Here is a 27,562-nt window from a genome sequence, read left to right on the forward strand (position 1 = left end):
TTGCGGCACTATTCACAACAGCAAAGACTTGGAACCAACCCAATGTCCAACAATGATAGACTGGATTAAGAAAATGTGGCACATATACACCATGGAATACTATGCAGCCATAAAAAATGATGAGTTCATGTCCTTTGTAGGGACATGGATGAAGCTGGAAACCATCATTCTCAGCAAACTATCGCAAGGACAAAAAACCAAACACCGCATGTTCTCACTCATAGGTGGGAATTGAACAATGAGAACACATGGACACAGGAAGGGGAACATCACACACTGGGGATGGTTGTGGGGTGGGGGGAGGGGGGAGGAACAGCATTAGGAGATATACCTAATGCTAAATGACAAGTTAATGGGTGCAGCATACCAACATGGCACATGTATACATATGTAACAAAGCTGCACGTTGTGCACATGTACCCTAAAACTTAAAAAGTATAATAATAATAAAATAAAATAAAATAAGATTCTATTCTACATACCTTCTCAGAACCTAATCTCCAAAAGGATAGCCTTTTCCCAGTTTAGCTGTGCATGACCTTTAGCAGGCTGCCTAAGTTGGCTGAGCCTCTGTTTCCTCATCTGCAATAATAATGCCCACCTTGGAGGACTGCTGTGAAGGTCAGTGAGATAATGAGCTCGGAGGCATTTAACGCAATACTGCACATTAGACGGTGGTAACAAATTCTTAGTTCCTCTCCTTCTCCTACGCCTTTCATTTTTCTTTCAAATTTTCCTCTAGGCTTAGCAAATTACCTCTATTTACAACCTTCTGTGAAATTGTTTGAAACTAATTTCCTGAACTCTGAATGGCATCAGGTAATTATGTATGTAATGAAGGCTTACCCAGCTTACCTGGTAGGATAGTAGGACCCCAGGCTACAGTGGCAGAATGGTAAACACAGGGAATGTGGTGTGCACTGCACACTGCCAAATGGGAGAATTGCTCTCAAGGCTTGAGTGGCAGCTTTGCCTCATCCTGAGTCACTGAGGAACAGATGGAGTCCCAGGTTAAAACATGCAGCACAGATTTGTAACTACAAAAGAGGGAACTTGGGCAGCTGATCAATGGAAGAAACACTAGACAAAGAGGCAGAGGTTCCTCAACTGGCTATTTAATTTCTCAGGGCTTGAATCTCAGCATCTGTAAAATGCAGGGTTGAGTAGATACTCTTCATGCTCCCTTCTTCTAATCCCTGCTGACCCCATTTTAAAGATTACCAGTTGTGACATAATTGCAAGTCCAAGAGGCACAGTCCACAAACCTGAAGTAAATTTTATTGAGATGAGCAATTTACAATAAAACACTTTACAGCACATTGGAAAAACTCAAGTTTCACAAATTTTACATTCACAAAAAGAAGTCACTTTTTGCTCAAAGTCACACAGGGACCTCGGGGAAGGGACAGATCTAATGAGCCATCAGTGGGTTCTTCCCAGAGTAAAAGGGTTTTCTCTGGGACTTGGCCGTACTGAAGATCCCTGACTAACAATGGTTCAACTTAGGATTTTTAAAAATTTTATGATGATGCAAAAGCAATACACATTCAGTAGAAACCATACTTCACATATCCATACAACCATTCTGGTTTTCACTTTCAGTACCGTATTCAATAAATTACATGAGATATTCCATACTTCATTACAAGATAGGCTTTGTGTTAAATGATTTTTCCCAACTGTAGGCTAATATAAGTGTTCTCAGAGCATTTAAGGTAGGCTTGGCTAAGCTACGATGTTCAGTAGGTTGGGTGTATTCAATGCATTTTCAACTTCCAATATTTTGGACTTACGATGGGTTTATTGAGATGTAAGTCAAGGAGCTTCTGTATTCCTAGACACCCTCAGAGAGGAGTGAAGTGCAACATCCTCCATGCTTCCCAGAGCAGGACACACCTTCTGTATGCCTGCTGCCTTGTCTCATTCTGGTTCACAGAATTTCTATGGCAGCTTTCAGATGAAACCATTAGCTACTTCTTGACACACCACAGAGACAATAAGTACAGGCACATGAGCCATTTGTCCTGAAAAATCCATCTGGGGATCCCTGTGGGCTTAGAAGACTCTGTCTGCCCAATGAAAGTCATGGTTTTGCCCATAATTCAGTAAGTGAGCTTTCAAAATCTTGTGTCTTGAAAATTTTCAACCATCTTCATAAATAGAAACTAGGATAAAGAACCCTCATAGTTCATTACAGGGAAGCAGATGATGTGAGCAAGTGCAGTTTCAGTTAACAGCCAAGAGGTCTAAGTGACAAACTCTTTCTCCCTCAAACCTTAGTTTCCTACTGAGCTCATATCCATGCTTTGCTTTCAGAGTTTATCTGGTGCTAGAAGAAAACCTAAAAGCAGTGTGTCAGTAACAATTGTTTAGAGCAGGTGAATTAAGCTTGATTCTGCCTGACAGGTCTCTTTTCTGGGTGACACAGTGAGTCACTCAGGACCAGACAGAAGGTGATAAAAACAATCAGTCCCTGGAATGAGATTTCTCTGGCAAGTTAGACCCTTAAGAATTGAGGTTTCTTAAGGATGCATAAGTTTCTGTAAGTGAAAGTGACACCTGAACCACTAAAATGATGTTGACAGCGAATCTCCTTTTGAGAAATGGTGTGAAAAAACCCTCATTATTTAGACAACACAGCGAAATGGCCTTTCTAGACAGCTTGGGAGGATGAGGTGTCTAAGCGCAATTACTTCCAGCATATTGGAAAGCCTGCTCCCTCATCTCTTGTGAAAACAGAACAATGTTTCACCACCACTTGTTTTTGTGCAATTGCAGGAGAGAAGGAATCATGCCTCCTGGTTGAGTTTGATTCCCTGGTTCATCTTGAGGCTGCCTCTAAGGAGGGGCATGTGAGCCAGGCCCTTCCCACCACTGTCTACAATAGGGGGCAGTTCTGTCTGCGTGGTGACAGGCTTCACCTTGGGTTCTTCTCACCTCTTCTTCAACTCTTCTGGTGGACACCCCTGGGAAAGGTACCCCTGATTCTGTTAATCATTACAATCTAAATGAAAAAGTATAAATGAAAAAAAAGGGCCAGGCACGGTGGCTCACGCCTGTAATCCCAACACTTTGGGAGGCCTAGGCAGGTGGATCACGAGGTCAGGAGATCGAGACCATCCTGGCTAACACGGTGAAACCCCGTCTCTACTAAAAATGCAAAAGATTAGCCGGGCGTGGTGACGGGCACCTGTAGTCCCAGCTACTAGGGAGGCTGAGGCAGGAGAACGGCATGAACCTGGGAGGCAGAGCTTGCAGTGAGCCGAGATCATGCCACTGAACTCCAACCTGGGTGACAGAGCGAGATTCCATCTCAAAAAAAAAAAAAAGTAAAAAAAAGGTCAAGCACACAGGCACACAGTCACACATACAAAGGAAAACGTTGCAAATAGAGCCACAGCATGTTCACAGATGTTATCACAAATGGATGGGATAAGAGAGTGATTTTGTGTGTGTGTATGTGAGTGTGTGCTTTTCTGAATTTTTCTAAGTGGCAATAATAATTTCCCTTTGTTTTAAGGAACCCAAGTTGGTCCTTTCTTGTCTGGATATTGCTAGGCCACTGAAGACTTAGGATTCATCATGGCCCAGTGACTCCAGAAAGTGAGGCATAAAAATCTCCACGCCCGCTCTGGCTTGCTGGCATTTCCCTGGCCCGTGTACCTGTTTCAAGCAGAGCTCTGTGCATCTGGGTCACCACACCCAAAGTATGATTTAGGTCTCCCTTCGGGATGCTCAGCAGTAGGAAGGGCTGTAAGGCAGCAGCTGCCCCACAGATGGAGGCAGTTGAATGATTCAGCCCCCATCTGGGCCAATGTTGTCCTCGCTCCTCTTCCTCAGAGATACAGGCTGCTGTGCCTCCCAGTGTTTCTTAGATGGGAATTTATGAACACATGTCTAGTTGGTGGTGCCTTTTAGTTTTCACATCACATGGGGCTAGGAGGCTGGACAGTTTCCTAGGAATTCAAGAGTCCTACAGCTTCTGCAGGAATGTGTTTCCAGCACTCTGAAGATCATGTGTGAGAATAGGCTCTCTTTCCCTGCCTCAGGTGGAGACAGACCCCTCCCACTCCCTCTTCCCAACCTCCTCTAACTCATCATCACAATGGGTTCCACAGATGACAAGTCTGTCTTCCCAGACTGGAGTTGGGAGGTGGGCAGGTTATTGGCAAGGGGAGCCCTCTGGCCATCATTCTTCTCTGTCCAGGCCACCCTGAAGGAAGGAACCGGGGAGGGTGGCCTGTCCTCCTGAGGCTTGGGAGGTCTTTGACACATGCTCAGTAATGCCTTTAGCTCAATCCTGAAGTTCTCGTTCAGCCAGCAGTATATGAAGGGGTTATAGCAGGTGCTGCTCATGGCAAACCAGTGGAAGGCAAAGTAGAGGGCATTGTTGGTGCGGATGACCTTGCTGGACAGGAGGAGGACGTAGCAGTTGAGGGGGAACCAGCAGAGGGCAAAGAGGACTACCACCAGCATCAACATCTTGATGGTCTTCTTCTTTTTGCGCCGCAGGGCAAGGTACTGCTCTGTGGTCACATCGCCAATCATGTTACACAGCCACAGTTTCTTGGCCACACGAGCGTAGGCCACAGAGATGATGAGGAGGGGCAGGATGTAGAGCAGGATGAAGGTGGCCAAGTCCAGGTACTTCCAGAAGAGATCAGCTGGCTCAGGGAAGTCTGGCAGGCAGAGGGAGCGCACAATGTCCTCACTGGGGGCAGGAAGTGGGGAGGGGGAGAGAGGTAACAGAAAGGAGATATTAGTGTGGAAAGGCTTCATTCCAAGAAGCACTGGCCTCTCCTTCCACTGGGCTCCTGGTACATCCATCTAATATAGCACTTTTGATGCTGTAGCCTAATTATCTGATTACATTTCTGCCTCCCCCACTAGGCTGAGAATTGCATAGAGGTAAATAATACACCTGAATTTCTCCATGTTCCCTTAATCTTGTGCAATTCCTAGCCCACAGTAGAGACCCAAAAAATATTTGTTGAATAAATGAATGAAATGCTCATGTTCCCAGGTTGAAAACTAACTCATCCTTGAGGAAATCCTAGAATTTCCCATTGTGCTACTTCCCCATTTTAAAGGGAAAACTAAGGCATAAAGAAAAGAAATGATGGATCTTGAGCATATGAGTGGTAAAGCCTGAACTAACATCCCTTCAGCCACTCATAGAACAAGTATTTATTTTATATGGAATGTACCCCAGTCCTCTTCAGCCTTTTTAGGAATATCCATGTGGCTTGGTGCTCTATGTTCTACGTCCTGGTGGTCATCACTAACAAAAGAGAGAGGAAACTTCCTTTGCTTTTTTTAGGGGGGAAAAAAAGTCCTCCATGTGGAAAGGTAGAAGGGCAGCCTGGATGTTGGGGGGCCTGGGTGTGTGATTCATTTCAATGTCCTAGAATTCCTGGAGGGGGCCTTTATAAATTAGTTGAAATCCGCCTTCCGGGCCTGTTTCTCTTGACCCTGCTTTTGTCACAGGAGTGAGTGTGTGTGTGTGTGTGTGTGTGCGTGCTGCAGGTGGGGTGGCACATGGCTCCTGTGGCAGACACTCCCTGGATCCCTGCAGTCTGGAGAACCAACCCCCCAGCAAGAAACAGCTGGCACCTGTGATCTTCTAGGTGCCTAGGACTCCCCTAAGGCCACTCAAGGTCCTTCCCACGATTCACTACAGCCATAATTGGTCGGGAGTTTCCAATTTTCCTAGGAAAGACCTGTAATAAAAGACTGAGAGACGGAGAAATAGGAAAGCCCAGTTACCTGGCCTCAAGTTGAGGCAAACTCTGCATTTTCAGTCTGCCCCAGAGCCTCCTGTGGGGCAGGGGCAGCTTCCCCTGAAATCATACCCTTCCTTAGTCTCTCCCTGGTCTCTGTCCAGCTTCTGCCACTCTCTTTCCCATTGCTCCTGGGAGCACTGCCTCAATTAGCCACTTGCAGGTGTACCTGCCTTTATCGCAAAACCTGTCTCTAAGGAAGCTCATCTAACACAACAAATGAAGCCCAGCACAGTGGCTCATGCCTGTAATCCCAGCACTTTGTGAGGCCGAGATGGGCAGATCACCTGAGGTCGGGAGTTCGAGACCAGCCTGACCAACATGGAGAAACCCTGTTTCTACTAAAAATACAAAATTAGCTGGGCATGGTGGCACATGCCTATAATCCCAGCTACTCGGGAGGCTGAGGCAGGAGAACCCAGGAGGCAGAGGTTGCGGTGAGCCGACATTGTGCCATTGCACTCCAGCATGGGCAACAAGAGTGAAACACCATCTCAAAAAAAAAAAAAAAAAAAAAAAAGCAGGAGTTATAATCCTAACCTCTGATAAAACAGACTTTAAGCCAACAAATATCAAAGGAGACAGAGAAGGGCATTACATAATGGTAAAGGGATCAATGCAGCAAGAAAAGCTAACTATCCTAAATATATATGCACCCAATACAGGAGCACCCAGATTCATAAAGTAAGTTCTCAGAGACCTACAAAGAGACTCAGACTCTCACACAATAATAGTGGGAGACTTCACCACCCCACTGTCAATATTAGACAGATCAATGAGACAGAAAATTAACAAGGATATTCAGCACTTGAACTCAGCTCTCGACCGAATGGACCTAATAGACATCTGCAGAACTCTCTACCCCAAATCAACAGAATATACATTATTCTCAGTACCTCATCACACTTATTCTAAAATTGACCACATAATTGGAAATAAAACACTCCTCAGCAAATGCAAAAGAACGGAAATCATAACAGTCTCTCAGAGCACAGTGCAATCAAACTAGAACTCAGGATTAAGAAACTCACTCAAGGCCGGGCACGGTGGCTCATGCCTGTAATCCCAGCACTTTGGGAGGCCAAGGCGGGCGGATCATGAGGTCAGGAGCTTGAGACCATCCCGGCTAACACAGTGACACCCCGTCTCTACTAAAAATACAAAAAAAAAAATTAGCCGGGCTTAGTAGCGGGCACCTGTAGTCCCAGCTACTCGGGAGGCTGAGGGAGGAGAGGCGGAGCTTGCAGTGAGCTGAGATCACGCCACTGCACTCCAGCCTGGGCGACAGAGTGAGACTCCGTCTCAAACAAAAAAAGAAAAAAAAAAAAAAAGAAACTCACTCAAAACCACACAACTACATGGAAACTGAACAACCAGCTACGAAATGACTACTGAGTAAATAACGATATGAAGGTAGAAATAAAGAAGCTCTTTGAAACCAAGGAGAATGAAGACACAACGTACCAGAATCTCTGGGACACATTTAAAGCAGTGTGTAGAGGGAAATTTATAGCACTAAGTGCCCACAAGAGAAAGCAGGAAAGATCTAAAATTGACACCTTAACATCAAAATTAAAAGAACTAGAGAAGCAACAGCAAACAAATTCAAAAGCTAGCAGAAGGCAAGAAATAACAAAGATCAGAGCAGAACTGATGGAGATAGAGACAAAAAACCCTTCAAAAAAATCAATGAAACCAGGAGCTGGCTTTTTGAAAAGATCAACAAACTTGATAGACCACGAGCAAGACTAATAAAGAAGAAAAGAGAGAAGAATCAAATAGATGCAATAAAAAATGATAAAGGGGATATCACCACTGATCCCACAGAAATACAAACTCCAATCACAGAATACCATAAACACCTTTACACAAATAAACTAGAAAATCTAGAAGAAATGGATAATTCCTGGACACATACATCTTCCCAAGTCTAAACCAGGAAGAAGTCAAATCCCTGAATAAACCACTAACAAGTTCTGAAATTGAGGCAGTAATTAATAGCCTACCAACCAAAAAAAGTCCAGGACCAGACGGATTCACAGCCAGATTCTACCAGAGGTACAAACAGGAGCTGGTACCATTCCTTCTGAAACTATTCCAAACAATAGAAAAAGAAAGAATCCTCCTTAACTCATTTTATTAGGCCAGCATCACGCTGATACCAAAACCTGGCAGAGACACAACAAAAAAAAGAAAATTACAGGCCAATATCCCTGAGGAACATGAATGCGAAAATCCTCAATAAAATACTGGCAAACAATCCAGTAGCACATCAAAAAGCTTATCCACCATGATCAAGTCGGCTTCATCCCTGGGATGCAAGCCTGGTTCAACATATGCAAATCAATAAATACAATGTATCACATAAACAGAACCAATGACAAAAACCACGATTATCTCAATAGATGTAGAAAAGGCCTTCAACAAAATTCAGCACCCTTTCATGCTACAAACTCTCAATAAACTGGGTATCGATGGAACGTATCTCAAAGTAATAAGAACTATTTATGGGGTGGTTCCAAGATGGCTGAATAGGAACAGCTCCAGTCTACAGCTCCCAGTGTGAGCCACGCAGAAGACAAATGATTTCTGCATTTCCAAGAGAGGTACCGGGTTCATCTCACTGGGGATTGTCGGACAGTGGGTGCAGGACAGTGGGTGCAGCACACCGAGCATGAGCCGAAGCAGGGTGAGGCATCGCCTCACCCGGGAAGTGCAAGGGGTCAGGGAATTCCCTTTTCTAGCCAAGGAAAGGGGTGACAGATGGCACCTGGAAAATCGGGTCAGCGGCAGCTAGGCTGGGGGAGGGGTGCCCGCCATTGCTGAGGCTTGAGTAGGTAAACAAAGCTGCCAGGAAGCTTGAATTGGGTGGAGCCCAATGCAGCTCAAGGAGGCCTGCCTCCCTCTGTAGACTCCACCTCTGGGGACAGGGAATAGCCAAACAAAAGGCAGTAGAAACCTCTGCAGATTTAAATGTCCCTGTCTGACAGCTTGGAAGACAGTAGTGGTTCTCCCAGCATGCAGCTTGAGATCTGAGAACGGACAGACTGTCCTCAAGTGGATCCTTGACCCCCGAGTAGTCTACCTGGGAGGCAACCCCCAGTAGGGGCAGACTGACATCTCACACGGCCAGGTACTCCTCTGAGACAAAACTTCCAGAGGAACAATCAGGCAGCAACATTTGCTGTTCACCAATATTTGCTGTTCTGCAGCCTCCGCTGCTGATACCCAGGCAAACAGGGTCTGAAGTGGACCTCCGGCAAACTCCAACAGACCTGCAGCTGAGGGTCCTGACTGTTAGAAGGAAAACTAACAAACAGAAAGGACATCCACACCAAAACCCCATCTGTACGTCACCATCATCAAAGACCAAAGGTAGATAAAACCACAAAGATGGGGAAAAAACAGAGCAGAAAAACTGAAAATTCTAAAAATCAGAGCGCCTCTCCTCCTCCAAAGGAACATGGCTCCTCACCAGCAATGGAAAAAAGCTGGACGGAGAATGACTTTGATGAGCTGAGAGAAGAAGGCTTCAGACAATCAAACTTCTCCGAGCTAAAGGAGGAAGTTCGAACCCACGGCAAAGAAGTTAAAAACCTTGAAAAAAGATTAGACTAATGGCTAACTAGAATAACCAATGCTAAGAAGTCCTTAAAGGACCTGATGGAGCTGAAAACCATGGCACAAGAACTACGTGACAAATGCACAAGCTTCAGTAGCAGATTCGATCAACTGGAAGAAAGGGTATCAGTGATGGAAGATCAAATGAATGAAATGAAGCGACAAGAGAAGTTTAGAGAAAAATGAATAAAAAGAAATGAACAAAGCCCCCAAGAAATATGGGACTATCTGAAAAGACCAAATCTACGTCTGATTGGTGTATCTGAAAGCGACGGGGAGAATGGAACCAAGTTGGAAAACACTCTGTAGGATATTATCCAGGAGAACTTCCCCAATCTAGCAAGGCAGGCCAACATTCAAATTCAGGAAATACAGAGAATGCCATAAAAGTACTGCTCGAGAAGAGCAACTCCAAGACCCATAATTGTCAGATTCACCAAAGTTGAAACGAAGGAAAAAACGTTAAGGGCAGTCAGAGAGAAAGGTCTGGTTACCCACAAGGGAAAGCCCATCAGACTAACAGCTGACCTCTCCGCAAAAACTCTACAAGGCAGAAGAGAGTGGGGGCCAATATTCAACACTCTTAAAGAAAAGAATTTTCAACCCAAAATTTCATATCCAGCCAAACTAAGCTTCATAAGTGAAGGAGAAATAAAATACGTTACAGACAAGCAAATGCTGAGAGACTCTGTCACCACCAGGCCTGCCCTAAAATAGCTCCTGAAGGAAGCACTAAACATGGAAAGGAACAACTGGTACCAGCCACTGCAAAAACATGCCAAATTGTAAAGACCATTGAGGCTAGGAAGAAACTACATCAACTAATGAGCAAAATAGCCAGCTAACATCATAATGACAGGATCAAATTCACACATAATAATATTAACCTTAAATGTAAATGGGCTAAATGCTCCAATTAAAAGACACCGGCTAGCAAATTGGATAAAGAATCAAGTCCCATCAGTGTGCTGTATTCAGGAAACCCATCTCATGTGCAGAGACACACATAGGCTCAAAATAAAAGGATGGAGGAAGATCTACCAAGCAAATGGAAAACAAAAAAAGGCAGGGGTTGCAATCCTAGTCTCTGAAAAAACAGACTTTAAACCAAAGGCCATTACATAATGGTAAAGGGATCAATTCAAAAAGAAGAGCTAACTATACTAAATATATATGCACCCAATACAGGAGCACCCAGATTCATAAAGCAAGTCCTTAGAGACCTACAATCACACTTAGACTCCCACACAATAATAATGGGAGACTTTAACACCACGTTGTCAACATTAGACAGATCAATGAGACAGGAAGTTAACAAGGATATCCAGGAATTGAACTCAGCTCTGCACCAAGTGGACCTAATAGACATCTACAGAACTCTCCACCCCAAATCAACAGAATACACATTCTTCTCAGCACCACAGTGCACTTATTCCAAAATTGACCACATAGTTGGAAGTAAAGCACTCCTCAGCAAATGTAAAAGAACAGAAATTATAACAAACTGTCTCTCAGAACACAGAGCAATCAAACTAGATCTCAGGATTAAGAAACTCACTCAAAACCACTCAACTACATGGAAACTGAACAACCTGCTCCTGAATGACTACTGGGTACATAACGAAATGAAGGCAGAAATAAAGATGTTCTCTGAAACCAAACAGAACAAAGACACAACATACCACAATCTCTGGGACACATTTAAAACGGTGTGTAGGGGGAAATTTATAGCACTAAATGCCCACAAGAGAAACCAGGAAAGATCTAAATTTGAAACCCTAACATCACAATTAAAAGAACGAGAGAAGCAAGAGCAAACACATTCAAAAGCTAGCAGAAGGCAAGAAGTAACTAACATCAGAGCAGAACTGAAGGAGATAGAGACACAGAAAACTCTTCAAAAAATCAATGAATCCAGGAGCTGGTTTTTTGAAAAGATCAACAAAATTCATAGACCGCTAGCAAGACTAATAAAGAAGAAAAGAGAGAAGAATCAAATAGATGCAATAAAAAATGATAAAGCAGATATCACCACTGATCCCACAGAAATACAAACTACCATCAGAGAATACTATAAACACCTCTATGCAAATAAACTAGAAAATCTGGAAGAAATGGATAATTTCCTCGACACATACACCCTCCCAAGACTAAACCAGGAAGAAGTTGAATCTCTGAATAGACCAATAACAGGCTCTGAAATGGAGGCAATAATTAATAGCCTACCAACCAAAAAAAGTCCAGGACCAGATGTATTCACAGCCGAATTATACCAGAGGTACAAGAAGGAGCTGGTACCATTCCTTCTGAAACGATTCCAATCAATAGAAAAAGAGGGAATCCTCCCTAACTCATTTTATGAGGCCAGCATCGTCCTGATACCAAAGCCTGGCAGAGACACAACAAAAAGAATTTTAGACCAATATCCCAGATGAACATTAATGCAAAAATCCTCAATAAAATACTGGCAAATCGAATCCAGCAACACATCAAAAAGCTTATCCACCATGATCCAGTGGGCTTCATCCCTGGGATGCAAGGCTGGTTCAACATATGCAAATCAATAAACGTAATCCAGCATATAAACAGAACCAATGACAAAAACCACACGATTATCTCAATAGACGCAGAAAAGGCCTTTGACAAAATTCAACAGCCCTTCATGCTAAAAACTCAGTAAATTAGGTATTGATGGGACGTATCTCAAAATAATAAGAGCTATCTATGACAAACCCACAGCCAATATCATTCTGAACGGGCAAAAACTGGAAGCATTCCCTTTGAAACCTGGCACAAGACAGGGATGCCCTCTCTCACCACTCCTATTCAACATAGTGTTGGAAGTTCTGGCCAGGGCAATCAGGCAGGAGAAGGAAATAAAGGGTATTCAATTAGGAAAAGAGAAAGTCAAATTGTCCCTGTTTGCAGATGACATGATTGTATATCTAGAAAACCCCATCATCTCAGCCCAAAATCTCCTTGAGCTGATAAGCAACTTCAGCAAAGTCTCAGGATACAAAATCAACGTGCAAAAATCACAAGCATTCTTATACACCAATAACAGACAAACAGAGGCCAAATCATGAGTGAACTCCCATTCACAATTGCTTCAAAGACAATAAAATACCTAGGAATCCAACTTACAAGAGATGTGAAGGACCTCTTCAAGGAGAACTACAAACCACTGCTCAACGAAATAAAAGAGGATACAAACAAATGGAAGAACATTCCATGCTCATGGGTAGGAAGAATCAATATCTTGAAAATGGCCATACTGCCCAAGGTAATTTATAGATTCAATGCCATCCTCATCAAGTTACCAATGACTTTCTTCACAGAATTGGAGAAAACTACTTTAAAGTTCATATGGAACCAAAAAAGAGCCCACATTGCCAAGTCAATCTTAAGGCAAAAGAACAAAGCTGGAGGCATCATGCTACCTGACTTCAAACTATACTACAAGGCTACAGTAACCAAAACAGCATGGTACTGCTACCAAAACAGAGATATAGAGCAATGGAACAGAACAGAGGCCTCAGAAATAATGCCATATATCTACAACTATCTGATCCTTGACAAACCTGACAAAAACAAGAAATGGGGAAAGGATTCTCTATTTAATAAATGGTGCTGGGAAAATTGGCTAGCCATATGTAGAAAGCTGAAACTGGATCCCATCCTTACACCTTATACAAAAATTAATTCAAGATGGATTAAAGACTTAAATGTTAGACCTAAAACCGTAAAAACCCTAGAAGAAAACCTAGGCAATACCATTCAGGACATAGGCATGGGCAAAGACTTCATGTCTAAAACACCAAAAGCAATGGCAACAAAAGCCAAAATTGACAAATGGGATCTAATTAAACTCAAGAGCTTCTGCACAGCAAAAGAAACTACCATCAGAGTGAAGGCAATCTACAGAATGGGAGAAAATTTTTGAAATCTACTCATCTGACAAAGGGCTAATATCCAGAATCTACAAAGAACTCAAACAAATTTACAAGAAAAATCAACCCCATCAACAAGTGGGCGAAGGATATGAACCAACACTTCTCAAAAGAAGACATTTATGCAGCCAACAGACACATGAAAAAATGCTCATTATCGCTGGCCATCAGAGAAATGCAAATCAAAACCACAATGAGATACCATCTCACACCAGTTAGAATGGCAATCATTAAAAAGTCAGGAAACAACAGGTGCTGGAGAGGCTGTGGAGAAATAGGAATACTTTGACACTGTTGGTGGGACTGTAAACAAGTTCAACCATTGTGGAAGTCAGTGTGGAGATTCCTCAGGGATCTAGAACTAGAAATACCATTTGACCCAGCCATCCTACTCCTGGGTATATACCCAAAGGATTATAAATCCTGCTGCTATAAAGACACATGCACACGTATGTTTATTGCGGCACTATTCACAATAGCAAAGACTTGGAACCAACCCAAATGTCCAACAATGATAGACTGGATTAAGAAAATGTGGCACATATACACCATGGAATACTATGCAGCCATAAAAAATAATGAGTTCATGTCCCTTGTGGGGACATGGATTAAGCTGGAAACCATCATTCTCAGCAAACTATCACAAGGACAAAAAACCAAACACCGCATGTTCTCACTCATAGGTGGGAATTGAACAATGAGAACACATGGACACAGGAAGGGGAACATCACACACTGGGGACTGTTGTGGGGTGGGGGGAAGGGGGAGGGATAGCATTAGGAGATATACCTAATGTAAATGATGAGTTAATGGGTGCAGCACACCAACATGGCACATGTATACACATGTAACAAACCTGCACATTGTGCACACCTACCCTAAAACTTAAAATATAAAAAAGAAAAAAAAAGAAAGATTTATGACAAACCCATAGCCAATATCATACTGAGTGAACAAAAACAGGAAGCATTCCCTTTGAAAACTGGCATAAAAGAAAGATGCCGTCTCTCACCACTCCTATTCAACATAGTATTGGAAGTTCTGGCCAGGGCAGTCAGGCAGGAGAAAGAAAGAAAGGATATTCAAATGGGAAGAGAGGAAGTCAAATTGTCTCTGTTTGCAGATGACATGATTGTGTATTTAGAAAACCCCATTGTCTCAGCCCAAAATCTCCTTAAGCTGATAAGCAACTTCAGCAAAATCTCAGAATACTAAATCAATATGCAAAAATCACAACCATTCCTATACACCAATAACAGACAGAGAGCCAAATCACGAGTGAACTCCCACTCACAATTGCTACTAAGAGAATAAAATGCCTAGGAATACAACTTACAAGAGATGTGAAGGACCTCTTCAAGGAGAACTACAAACCACTGCTCAACAAAATAAAAGAAGACACAAACAAATGGAAAAACATTCCATGCTCATGGATAGGAAGAATCAATATCATGAAAATGGCCATACTGCTCAAAGTAATTTATAGGTTCAATGCTATACCCATCAAGCTACCACTGAGTTTCTTCACAGAATTGGAAAAAACTACTTTAAAATTCATATGGAGCCAAAAAAGAGCCCGCATTGCCAAGACATTCCTGGGCAAGAAGAACAAAGCTAGAGACATCACGCTACCTGACTTCAAACTATACTACAAGGCTACAGTAACCAAAACAGCATGTTGCTGGTACCAAAACAGAGATATAGACCAATGGAACGGAACAGAGCCCTCAGAAATAACACCACACATCTACAACCATCTGATTTTTGACACACCTGACACAAACACACAATGGGGGAAAGATTCCCTATTTAATAAATGTTGTTGGAAAAACTGGCTAGCCATATGTAGAAAACTGAAACTGGACCCCCTCTTTACACCTTATACAAAAATCAACTCAAGATGGATCAAAGACTTAAACTAAGACCTAGAATCACAAAAATCCTAGAAGAAAGCCTGGATACCATTCAGGACGTAGGCATGGGCAAAGACTTCATGTCTAAAATACCAAAAGCAATGGCAACAAAAGCCTAAATAGACAAATGGGATCTAATTAAACTAAAGAGCTTCTACACAGCAAAAGAAACTAGCAATCAGAGTGAACAGGCAACCTACAGAATGGGACAAAATTTTTGCAATCTATCCATCTGACAAAGGGCTAATACCCAGGATCTACAAAGAACTTAAACAAATTTACAAGAAAACAAACAAACAACCCCATCAACAAGTGGGCAAAGGATATGAACAGACAATTCTCAAAAGAAGACATTTATGCAGCCAAGAGACATCTGAAAAAATGCTTGTCATCACTCATCATCAGAGAAATGCAAATCAAAATTACAATGAGATACAATCTCACACCAGTTAGAATGGCAATCATTAAAAAGTCAGGAAACAATTGATGCTGGAGAGGATGTGGAGAAATAGGAATGCTTTTACACTGTTGGTGGGAGTGTAAATTAGTTCAACCATTGTGGAAGACAGTGTGATGATTCCTCAAGTGTCTAGAACTAGAAATACCATTTGACCCAGCAATCCCATTATTGGGTATACACCCAAAGGATTATAAATCATTCTACTATAAAGACACACGCACACATATGTTTACTGCAGCACTATTCACAATAGCAAAGACTTGGAACCAACCCAAATGTCCATCAATGATAGACTGGATAAAGAAAATGTGGCACACATATACCATGGAATACTATGCAGCCGTAAAAAAGGATGAGTTCATGTCCTTTGCAGGGACATGGATGAAGCTGGAAACCATCATTCTCAGCAAACCATCACAAGAACAGAAAACCAAACACCACATATTCTCACTCATAAGTGAGAGTTTAACAACGAGAACACATGGACCTAGGGAGGGAAACATCACACACTGGGTCCTGTCGGGAGGTGGGGGGCAAGCGGAGGGACAACATTAGGAGAAATACCTAATGTAGGTGACGGTTTGATGGGTGCAGCAAACCACCATGGCACGTGTATACCACAAAACTGCACATTGTGTACATGTACCCCAGAATTTAAAGTATAATAAAAAAAAAATTTTTTAAAAGACATACCAGTGACCACCACCACCACCATCAATAAATGACAAAAATCACTCTAGGGGGCCGGGCGTGGTGGCTCATGCCTGTAATCTCAGCACTTTGGGAGCCCAAGGTGGGCGGATAACCTGAGATCAGAAGTTCGAGACCAGCCTGGCCAATATGGTGAAACCCCGGTTCTACTAAAGATACAAAAAATTAGCTAGGCATGATGGTGCGTGCCTGTAATCCCAGCTACTTGGGAAGCTGAGGCAGGAGAATTGCTTGAACCTAGGTGGAGGAGGTTACAGTGATCTGAGATCCTGCCATTGTACTCCAGCCTGGGCAATAAAACGAGACTCTGTCTCAAAAAAAAAAAAAAATCACTCTAAGATCATTCATTCATTCAGTAAATATGTACCAAGAGCCTGTTATGTGGAGGTGGTAAGCTAAGTGTTGAGATCACCGAGATAACAAAGAATCTGGGCCAATTCTTCCCAAACTGACAGTCCAGCAGGGAGATCACCTAATGAACCAGTTGAAGTTTTAAAAAACTGAGTGTTGAAAGAAAGACGTTCTCATTCAGTGACAGCATATGATAAACATGCACGGTAGGTGGGGGAGGTAGAGAAGCCTGCCTCAGGCTCAGGCATGCATGCAGATTTTGTTTGTAGATAGTGTGAGACGTTTACACCTTGCTCCTTTTCAACAAGGCCTTGGTGACTGGGATCTGAGGCTGCGTAAGTACGGCACCCTGGTGACAGATGCTGATAATTATTGCTTTGTCCTTGCAGAGAACCCGGAAAGAGAATAAGGGAGAAGCTAAAGAAGAGAGAAAGCAGACAAAATGTAGAGGACAGGCATGGACCAGCAGGTAACAGGATGGGAGCGAGCCAGAGAAAGACTCAGTAAGGCAGGTACTAGTTACTCAGAGAGTTGTGAGCTCCTGGGGGCCTCAGGTATCCCTTGGTGGAGCCTGACTCGGGAGAAGACACAAGTCCCCAGGCGGATCCCAACGAATTCATCTCACCTGTATTTGAAGGTAAATAATTTCTGGCAGATAGCATGTGGGAGTGAAAAGAAGGTAGCCATGGTCCAGATGACAGCGATGTAGATGACACCCTTTGTGATTGAGATCCGGGGTTTCAAGGGGTGCATGATGACCTGGAAAACAAGCAAACCACATCACTAACTGAAGACGTTTTGGAGCAAATCAGAAATCTGGGTCAGGCGCAGGTGCTCACTCCTGTAATCCCAGCACTTTGGGAGTCTGAGGCAGAAGGATCACTTGAGCCCAGGAGTTCTAGACCAGACTGGGCAACACAGTGAGACCCTGTCTCTATATATTTAAAAAAATGAAAATACATAAATAAATAAAAAGAAATCTGGATGGCACAGCTCACTTGTCACATAAGGCAGGCCCTATTGATAAAGTCAAGCACCCCTTATGTTCATTATTGAGCCCCTGAGCTACATCAGGTAGCTGCTGGGGGAGAGGAGGCCCAGCCATGCCCCCACTCAACAGCCCACATCCAGAGGAGGAAAGAAAGGGTCATCTGGATTCAGAAAACCGGGGCAGGTCATCTGCCCCGCTGGTCATACTCAGGCTGAACCAGGGTCCAGTGAGAGGACTGGGGAGGGGTCCAGGAGGAAGGCTGCTCGCATGGCACCACGGCAAGGCTGGGAGAGGAGCAAGCCCACGGTCAGCCCCCACTTCCTCGGGACCTGAGCTCATCTTCCCATGATTCTAGACCCCTTAGATTATGATGGACTCTGAGAGGGTCTGAGCTGACAGACAGGAAGAGGCCATTCTCATCACTCATCCTGGGAAGCTGCACAGACACTTATGTGGGAACTCCCAACATGTTTATGAAAGCCATTACTAAAATCGCACCAGGGCCCAGCTCTCACACGCCTACAATAAAGTCAGTGTTACAGGCTTCAGACTGAAATGCATCTTGGAGTTGCTACTGTATATCAATCAATTATCCTAAAAGGTTTAAATAAAGACTTAGGGATTTAAAACCATCCTCATTTTCAGATGAGAAACATTATTTTTTGAAAAAGGCATTTGGGATAGGTTAGTCCAGGGTTGGGGGAAGAGGTCAGGAAGAGCTGGCACCACCTCTAGATGCCATCCCAGAACACACTGGACATTCTGGCTGTGTCCCGAGCTTTTTTAAATTTCTCCCAATGTTTTCAAGGTTTTATGGGAGGAAGCAATGAGGCTTCAGAAGCTGACAGCACATCTCCCTTCTGGATTCAGCCATCTCTGCCCCTCATACTCTTGTGTTCAGATTGCTGAAGGGAGTGGCAGCCTGGGGCAGAGGCTCCAAGCACTTCTCAAGGACTCTGCTGGCCTTGGGACAGAGCCCCTTGTTGGGGTATATGTTGCAGTAACATGGTCAACATGAGCAAGGCTTTGCCCCCATTCCCCAGACCCATCCTTAGCCCATGGTCAATGCTCAGTTGCGTTAATCTGGGGTAAGCATAGGCCAGGTAAAAGTAATCAGAAGTCCTTCTAGTTAAATTAAGGGAGATGGTTAAGAAAAGGCAGGAAATATTTATATGCAAGCTTTTCACACTTTACACTAAAGCATCTGCAACATAAATTAAGAGTTGATTCTTACAAAATTCTGGCATTTCAGAGATAAAGAGATTTCAAATTTTGACTAGTCCCATTCCTTACCAGATGCTGGAATCTCCTCAAATACCTCCCCATCAAGTTGTCATCCTCACTTTGCTCTAATATGGCTGGTGACATGAAACTCATTACCTCCCAGGCAGGTTTGTCCACCTTTAGACACTTCTATGAGAGAATTCTTCCCACATTGGACTGTATCTTTGAACCTGCATCTTTGAAGCCTCCTATCCCGTGGTCCTTGCTGCATCTCATGGTGCTACTCAGAATAAATCTCATCTTTCTGTGTCTGGTGGCCCTCATAATACTGGCCTTGTAGATTCCTTTGAGTCTTCTCAGAGCAGCATGGTCTAGTGACTGGAACATGGGCTTGGAGCCAGACAGACCTCAGTCCTAATCCTAGCTTCACCATTCACAGGCACATGATCTCGGAAAAGCTACATATGCACTTTCCTGAGCCTCCATTCTATAATTCAGCATAGGTCTAAGCGTACAACGTGAGTTCATTGAGTAAGCATGGAAAAGGTGCCTGGCATGAAGCTGTCCTACTTAGATATCCTGGTCAGTTCCTTTCACCATATATACCCATGAGCTTCCCATGGGGGCAGAACTATTAGAACACCTTCCTGACCCAGGGCCACCATGCTCCACTGCAATGCCTGCTCCTGCCACCTGGACATCCTGGCTTGTTTTCCGTCTGAACAGCCTGAATTGGTGAATATTCATCTCTCACTCATCTCTGACCTGCAATTACTCCTCTCTCCTTTCATCTGTGATTTTCCGGGTTTGCTTTTCTAACCTCAAACAAGCTCACTAATTTCTGAGACAGAAAATGCCAGCAATGGCCGGGCATGGTGGCTCACGTCTGTAATTCCAGCACTTTGGGAGGCTGAGGCGGGTGGATCACCTGAGGTCAGGAGTTCGAGACCAGCCTGGCCAACATGGCAAAACCCTATCTCTACTAAAAGTATGAAAATTAGCCAGGCGTGGTGGCGGGCACCTGTAATCCCAGCTACTCAGGAGGCTGAGGCAGGAGATTTGCTTGAACCCAGGAGGCGGAGGTTGTAGTGAGTCGAGATGGTGCCACTGCACCCCAGCCTGAGCAAAAAGAGTGAAACTCTGTCTCAAAAAAAAATTACGACAAAGGGCTTAATATCCCTAACCTATGTGTTCATGTTGATCAATAAGAAGAGAAACACACTCATTGAAAACTGGGCTAAAACACTGTCTTCAGAGCCCCTGCAACTTCCAGGAAAGGGAAGCAAGAGAGGGAAGAGCAGAGCATTAGGGGTAGGTGCCCTCACCTGGTGGCGATCCACCGCAATGGCTGTCAGTGTCAGTGCTGAGACGTGCAGTGAGCAGTACTGGGCAAAGCGGCTGACATGGCACATGCCCTTCCCAAATATCCATGTGCTGTTCACAAAGCGAACCTGGAGATGAGCCCAAAGATGTTAGGAGACAGACAGGCCTTGACTTTGACACCCATCCCTAGAGGTCTCTGAGGAGCATGCCCTTAGGGGGATTCCTCCAGCTCCTCCCTTCTTTCTGTCTATGATACTGAATTGTGGAGTAAACATGATTTTCTCCAGCACAACTCATTTTCATTCATTCAATTCAACAAACCCTGATCATGCTTCTGGGCCAGGCTCCATTAGGTGCCAGGAGAGCCTGGGAAGGATGTGTGCTTTGGAGTTGGACTTCCCACCTCTAATAGTTTCTTACTGTGAGGGCTTGGGCAAGATAGGTAACCTCTCTGAATCTGTTTCCTCATTTGCAAAAAAAAAAAAAAAAAGCCCTAAAAAATCTCTTCCTTATAGGCTTAGTATAAGGTTTAAATTTTTTAAATGTCTGTAAAGGGCAAAACACAATGTCTGGCAGATTGTTCAGATATTATTAGAAGTAAATAGTAGCTATCTTTATGTGCAATAACAAAATTCATTCTTGGTCCACACAAGTTCACTCTAGTAGGGGAGACATATCTGAATTGTCACAACATAGCATGTGGGCTGTGCTGGCAAATCTTGGCTAAACTGGCCTTGCAAGTCATCATCTGGGGAGGACACCCAGGGACCTGGAGAGGTGTGGACAGGTGTGGGGAGAGAAGACAAGCTCCCCAAACCGTGTAGGGCCCTAGAAGCAGGCCCGGTCCTTATCCCACATCACCCAGCACTATTTACTCATTCGATTCGTACTTGAGCAGCTCCTGTGAGTAACGTCCCATGCCTGAGAGAGATTGAGCATTGATTCTGATTAAGGAGTTTGCAGCCAGGGCAGAGGAGGGCTCAACTCAAGTGCAAGACAGAAAGTAATCAGTGCTCTGTAGAGACTGATTAAAGGGCAATGGGGCCACCACATAGGGATGGGAGTGGGCAGAGGCACAGAGGCATAGAAATAGGGCAAGTCGGCCCAAGAGAAGGAGTATAATGTAGTGACTTACAGCAGGGTGTTTGCCACTGATCACTGTGACCTTGGGCAAGGCATTGGGCCCTCTGAGCCCCACTTTCCTCATCTGTAAAATGGGCTAACCCTTTTCACATGGTTGTTACATCAATCAAGATTGTTAACACATGTAAAGTAGGTACAACAGTGCCTAGTACATAGCAAGTACTTAACGCTATCAACTGCCATTATTATAACATACGAGACATTTGAACTGAAGAGGGATTTGCACATGTGGAGATGAGGACAAAAGGCATTGGCACTGGATCAGAAATCCCAGGACCTGTTTGGGGAATAAGGAGTGGATTGGTTTGTCTGGAATGTGTGAACAAGAGTCATGTCAAGTCTGGCCAGATCTTGAAACTAGGACAACAGACCAGGGATGTTACTTTCTTTGCAGAGGGCAGGGAGGAGCCATTGAGGCTTTTGAGCAGTTCAGTAACATTATAGAGCTAGAAATCTTCAGCTATTCCAACTTCTCACCCTTCACATTGGGATTACCAAATCCAACCAGTTCTGCCTCTCACTGATTTTCAAAATTGTTCCCTCTTCTTCAGTCCCAAGGCCATGGGCCTTGTGGGGTACCCCATTATCTCTCCCTTGGACTATTATAACCTCTGAACAGCTTTCCCAGTTCTCCAAGTTTGTCACCTTGGAATTCAGCCTTCACACTCCTGACAGCATTTCTGCTAACCACAATCATATTGTTGTCACCCTCCTGCTTGGAATCATCCTGGCTCTCAGGACACAGTATCCAGGCCCCTTCACAACCTGGCCCCACCTTTCTTTCTGGCCACCTCCGCTTCTCCCTCCCCTGCCCACTCCTCCGCTGTGCTTCCTGACGCTCCAGCTTCATTGAGCCACTCAATGTTCCCTCAACACAAAATGAACTTTGATGCTTCGATGCCTTTGTTCTCCCTGGTCCCTCTGTCTGCACTAAGTGTTCATCTCAACCCGGGAAATTTCTATTCAGTCAGGTCCTGTTGAAATGTCACATTCTTTGCAGTCTCCTTTGACCCTCTCGTGGGACTCTGATGGGTCAGAATGAAAGACTCCCTCCTCTACATTCTCTGTGCATCTATCTCTATCTACCATGGGAACCGTAAGTAATTGTCTGCTTTTCTGTCCATCATCAGAGCTAGGCTTCATGCTGACTGCAGTAGATTAAGTGGACAGGAAGGGAGACCAGGGAAGAAGGATATTGTTGCCAATCAGGCAAAGGCAGGGATGCCTTTCCCGATGGGGGAGCCTGTGCTGAGTAGGCCAAGGGGTTGGAAGTCCCTCCCCACAACCTTCTTCCTTTCCTACCTGCCAGCACCTTATAAGCTGTAATCCAAGTTTGGATTGGGGCAGCTTGATGGGTCAGGTTCAAGGCTAAGCTGCTTTGGCTCATACTGGAGGGGGTGCTGGGTTCTGAGGACCTTGACATCCTGTCTCTTGCAGGAGATCCTCTGGGGCAGGTATTGCCAGCTCTCAGGTGTAGCCTGTCCTCGCGTCCGTGGCCTCCCTACCCCTTCTTGTGTCTGCTGCAGATCCAGCCTTGTATCCTGGCTCTGGGCAGCAGCAAAAAAGGCCATGTTCTGTGGCTTCCCAGTTCCCAACCTAGGTAGCACAGCCCAACCGTACCACTGTAGGTTCTCAGGTCAGAAACCAAGGGAGGCGCCAACGGGTGGCAGGGATGCTGTTGTCTTGTGCTTTGAGACACCCAGGGAGGAGGGGAGTATTTGAAAGCCCACTCATCCTTGGGTAATGCCCAGGGGATATTAAGCGGCCATCAATACGTTAGACGTAGGCTGAAAGGAGATCAGAACAAGTCCAGGGTTTGGAGTAGCAGAAGCTAAACATGGTCCAAGAGTGTCCTTCACTCCCAGCTGGCTGGTTAGTGGACCGACCTCTGGATTTGAGTTAGGGGATGGAATTCTCATCCTGGCTCTGCCAACTACTGGCCAGGTGGCTTTGGACAAGGGATGGAACCTCTCTGTGCCTTAGTTTTCTCATCTGCAAAATGTGAGTAATATTCTAATAAGTGAAGATGAGAAAGAGAATGTGAGGGTACTTTTTCAATATAAGATTTGGAAGGATGTTCACACAGGTGATGGACTTGTGGGGGTTCATCCTGTGTTTTTTGCTTGTCTGTTATATCTGGTTGTGTATGAGAGATAGCAGGGAGACAGACACAGAGGGATTAATAGATATTGCTTTAGTAATCACTCAATTAACAAAGTTACTCCATAAAATGAAAAAATATAACACACTAGAGAAACATGCAGTATAACTGTCACTATGGTTGCTCAGTCATCGCCCTTACAGTCCCAAATCATCCATGAGAGCCACATTCCCCGGTCACAGCGGGACACCACCAGCGCTAAGTAGCCAGGGCTTGGGGAAGAATCCCATTAGCTGCCAATGTGCAAATGCCCCCAGCCTGCCCAATCTCTGGGGCCCAAGCCCACCTCCCCTCATTTCTTCCTCAATGCAGACCTCAAACACAGCCTCATTATCAACCCACAGAAGGGAAATGCACTTTAAATAAGTGGTCTGGGAAAATGCACTTAATGTTCCATTAACAATTAGCAATTGTTTGATATTTCAGTTGTAGCACAAAGCAGTATCCCATGGGTACGGGTGGGCACTGAACAGGCTGCAATTCAGAGGGAGGGGGACCTGATCATCTCTGCTGACATTTCAGGGGCATTGATTTACTGCTCAATTATCAAGCAAGCCCAGACCCAGTGAGATTAAACAGGAAATGGTCATTCATTTCCAGCTGGCTGCAGACACTCAAACCATTGACCCAATGCCACTGCCGCAGAAGCTCTGGCTGATAAGGCGATGAGACAGAAAAAAGTGGGGAGGAATCAGAGAGTGAGGCAGGGGAGAGAGGAAGAGAGGTGAGGTGGGGAGAGGAGAGGAGAGAGAATAGAAGCATAAAATCACAGAGAGACTGACAAGAAGAAAAAGAGATAACAGGTGAGGAGACAGAGACAGATGAATAGGGACGCCGAAAGACAAAAAAAAAAAAAAAAAGATGAGGACACTGAGAGATAGAGACAGAGAAGAGAGACAGAAAGACTTCAGAGAGAGAGACAGAGACTGAAAGAAAGACTAAGAAAAACAGGAGAGAGACAAGAACCGAGATGACAGAGGAGGGAGAAAAGAGACTAGGACAGGAAGACAGAGGCAGAGGAGAGGACAAATGAAGAGGAAGAGAGACGTGGAGAGAGAAGTGGGGACCCACAGGGAGACGCAGAACGGCAGAGGGAGGCCGGAGAATTGAGAGAGGAAAGGGAGACGAAGACAGAAGGTGGGGCGGCAGGCAGCGGGCCCCTTACCAAAGTGAAGGGGGTGTTGAGCAGCGTGATCATTATGTCGGCAACTGCCAGGTTGACGATGAAGAGGCTGGTGGCCGAGTGCATTCGCTGGTTCTTGAAGATGACATGACAGACCAGGACGTTGCCAAAGAGTGAGAAGACAATGATGAAGGAGTAAGCCACAATGAGCAGGGCTTTCACCGTGGGGTTCTGGGACTCAGCGCCGTAGCGCCTCCTGCCCACAAAGTTCTGCCAGTCGGAGAAGGTGTAGTTGTTCCAGGAGAAGAAGTGCGAGGCATTGGGCACGGCCAGGGCCGCCTCCAGGCTCTGCTCGTCGGCCCGGCCCTCGTGGGGCTCGGTGGCTCGCACCAAGGGGAGGAGACAGAGCAGCAAGAGGTGAGGGACCATTTTGCAGGAGCCACCCCTCCCCTGGGAGCCTGCGGGCCGGGCGTCCCCTCCCGCTGGGCTCGGAGCGCGCAGCCGGGGTGCGGGGCGCACAGCATACAAGGCCGTCCCGAGGAATCAGGGAGCCCGGACCCGCGGAGCACCGCGCCGCCCGCCACCAGCCCGCGGTCGGCACGCCAGCTCCGGGTTTGTTGGAGCACTTTTATATCTCTGCTCCCACCAGGCTGCTAGGGAGCGCCTCTGCCTATTGGGCAGCGCGGCGTCTCTCGCGGCGACGGTGACGCGCTCTGGCTCTGACAAGCCTGGCTCCCCCCACCCTACCGGGTGGCGCCGTTGCTGACCCCACGCCCAGCCGTTCCCACTCCCGCCCGAAACTCCTCCGACAGGGCTTCGCTTCGGGGGCTCAGTCCCCAGCGCGTACACACTCGCGTGGTGTCGGCTTAGCCTCTTGTAAAGGAAGCAGGCAGGCAGGTGGGAGGAAGCCCACAGGGGCACTTGGGATGATGAGGGGGCATGCTGGCAAAGCCGGGTCAGTGACAAGGATATATTCCATTTGTTTCCACCTAAGCCTTAGCCTTGGCACAGTTTCAATATCGAAGTGGATCGCTGCGTCCCGGGGGTCCCAGGAAAAAGGCAAACCAAAAAATAGAGACGTTAAGGATTCTCCAAGTCCCCGGAGTATCCAGATACCAGAGGTGCTGGAGGGCTTATTAAAGGATTACAGTTTCTTTGACAGCCCCCAGGAATGCAATCTGGGGAGCTTTGTTTTTCAAGGAAACTCTTCAAAGCAGTTCGGATACCATCAAAGAAGCGAAGGAAAAGAGGAGTTTAGCTGTGTGCTCACCTCTTGGGTAACTTGAATTTTTCTGCCATGGAAGTCCTTGAAGCTTATCTTTAAGGGATATTATGACCCATGCTGTTTTTCCTTCCCCATCTACTTCTCCAGGAAACCTTGCTATCCTGCTCACCCGTTTTCACTTCCACTGTGAAAACTCTCCCAGTCACTGGGTCCTCTGCCACCCACAAGCCTGTAGTAAAGACCATGGGCTCTGTAATTAGGGTTTAATCCCAGCTTTGTCACTTCCTAGCTGTGAAATCTTGGGCAAGCCATTTAACATTTTTGGCCTTGGTTAAAAGGCTTTCTTTTCCTAAATGTGAGGTTTTCAGAGACCCCTGTATACATCTCTCACTGCATTGCCCTCTGGTGCAAGACATGCAATATCTGGTTGACTACTAGTAACCACCCCTGACCCCCATCAGGAAACACCATGTAGATTCTTTACATTGTGTCAACGTGCCCTGGGGAGCAATGTCCTTGGGCTGGGACCCAAACAATGACTCAAACCTAGGTATTACTCTTGTCTCTAGTTTTCCACTTCACATGTACTCTTCAAGCAACTGTGTCTGGAGGAAAGGATGGCTAGCAGATAACCCTCAATTATACTGAAGGACCTGGCAGGTCTCACAGGATTAAATGGCTGAAATAGGGGATTATGTGATAGATCCTAGAAGGGACAAGGTGCTAGGCCGATGAAATAATACATCTTTAGCTCCAGGAAATAAACCAAGAGACTGCCTGTGAACACTGAAAGCTTGGGGGCCGGGCGCGGTGGCTCACACCTGCAATCCCAGCACTTTGGGAGGTCGAGGCGGGCGGATCCACGAGGTAGGAGACCGAGACCATCCTGGCTAACACGGTGAAATCCTATCTCTACTAAAAATACAAAAAATTAGCTGGGCATGGTGGCGAGCGCCTGTAGTCCCAGCTACTCAGGAGGCTGAGGCAGGAGAATGGCGTGAACCCGGGAGGCGGAGCTTGCAGTGAGCCGAGATCGCGCCACTGCACTCCAGCCTGGGCGACAGAGCGAGACTCCGTCTCAAAAAAAAAAAACCTTAGGTAGACTTGCTGCTCCATCAAGATGACCTGGCATCATCTTGAGAGGCAAGGCCGGAATATGATGGTCATTTAGAAAACAGAATGCTAGTCAATTGACTGTGCCCAGTGTCAAGAAAGAGTGTATGGATAGAAGAGGAATAGTCAGCGTCAAGCTCAGAGAAAGAAATCAAAGGTAGCCAGTGCCCTTCCAAGCACTCTTTTCCAAGTACCACAGAAGGTGCTTGCTAGCAGGCATATTTGTAATCTGGGCCACCTAACTAATGTCTTCACTTTGATTCCCTGCTCATCATGCCCACCTTGTAAGTGTGAGGGCATTTACACCAGAAGCCTGAAACTTTCTTTCTGAAAGAGGTGAGGTGTTTTAGTTCTTAGCTTTCCCCAAAAGCATCTCCTGTGACAAATACTCTAGTGAGAGGGTTCATTTGGGAGATGAAGGCAAACACCAATAGGGAAGTGGAGAAGTGTGACAAGAAAGGGAAAGCAACCA

At 45.3% G+C, this 27,562-nt stretch overlaps 1 protein-coding gene across 2 annotated transcripts; it reads right to left on the reverse strand.

Annotated features, from left to right (window-relative positions):
- Window positions 1-1,256: 1,256 nt before the first annotated feature.
- On the reverse strand, window positions 1,257-27,464 carry GPR83 (G protein-coupled receptor 83). 2 transcript variants are annotated; one of them, XM_034933556.3, is made up of 4 exons: window positions 24,795-27,461; window positions 20,328-20,453; window positions 17,413-17,546; window positions 1,257-4,711 (listed from the first exon to the last, which is right to left on the reverse strand). In XM_034933556.3, exons 1-4 carry the CDS (start codon window positions 25,179-25,181, stop codon window positions 4,090-4,092), a joined length of 1,269 nt encoding a protein of 422 aa, XP_034789447.1. In that variant the 5' UTR covers window positions 25,182-27,461; the 3' UTR covers window positions 1,257-4,089. The 2 variants fall into 2 exon arrangements, with proteins under 2 accessions (XP_034789447.1, XP_034789448.1); XM_034933557.3 differs by lacking the exon at window positions 20,328-20,453 and having other exon boundaries at window positions 24,795-27,464.
- Between the last annotated feature and the right edge of the window lie 98 nt (window positions 27,465-27,562).

This window comes from Pan paniscus, chromosome 9 (genome assembly GCF_029289425.2).
Source record: "Pan paniscus chromosome 9, NHGRI_mPanPan1-v2.0_pri, whole genome shotgun sequence".
Taxonomy (NCBI): Eukaryota; Metazoa; Chordata; class Mammalia; order Primates; family Hominidae; genus Pan; species Pan paniscus.

Excerpts from the sequence above, each read along its gene's own strand:
- GPR83 (XM_034933556.3), bottom strand. The coding sequence starts at position 25,181 with ATGGTCCCTCACCTCTTGCTGCTCTGTCTCCTCCCCTTGGTGCGAGCC. Across the intron at positions 20,454-24,794 it reads TCAACACCCCCTTCACTTTG|GTTCGCTTTGTGAACAGCAC; the intron begins GTAAGGGGCCCG and ends GCTCATCTCCAG. Across the intron at positions 17,547-20,327 it reads TTGCGGTGGATCGCCACCAG|GTCATCATGCACCCCTTGAA; the intron begins GTGAGGGCACCT and ends CTTGTTTTCCAG.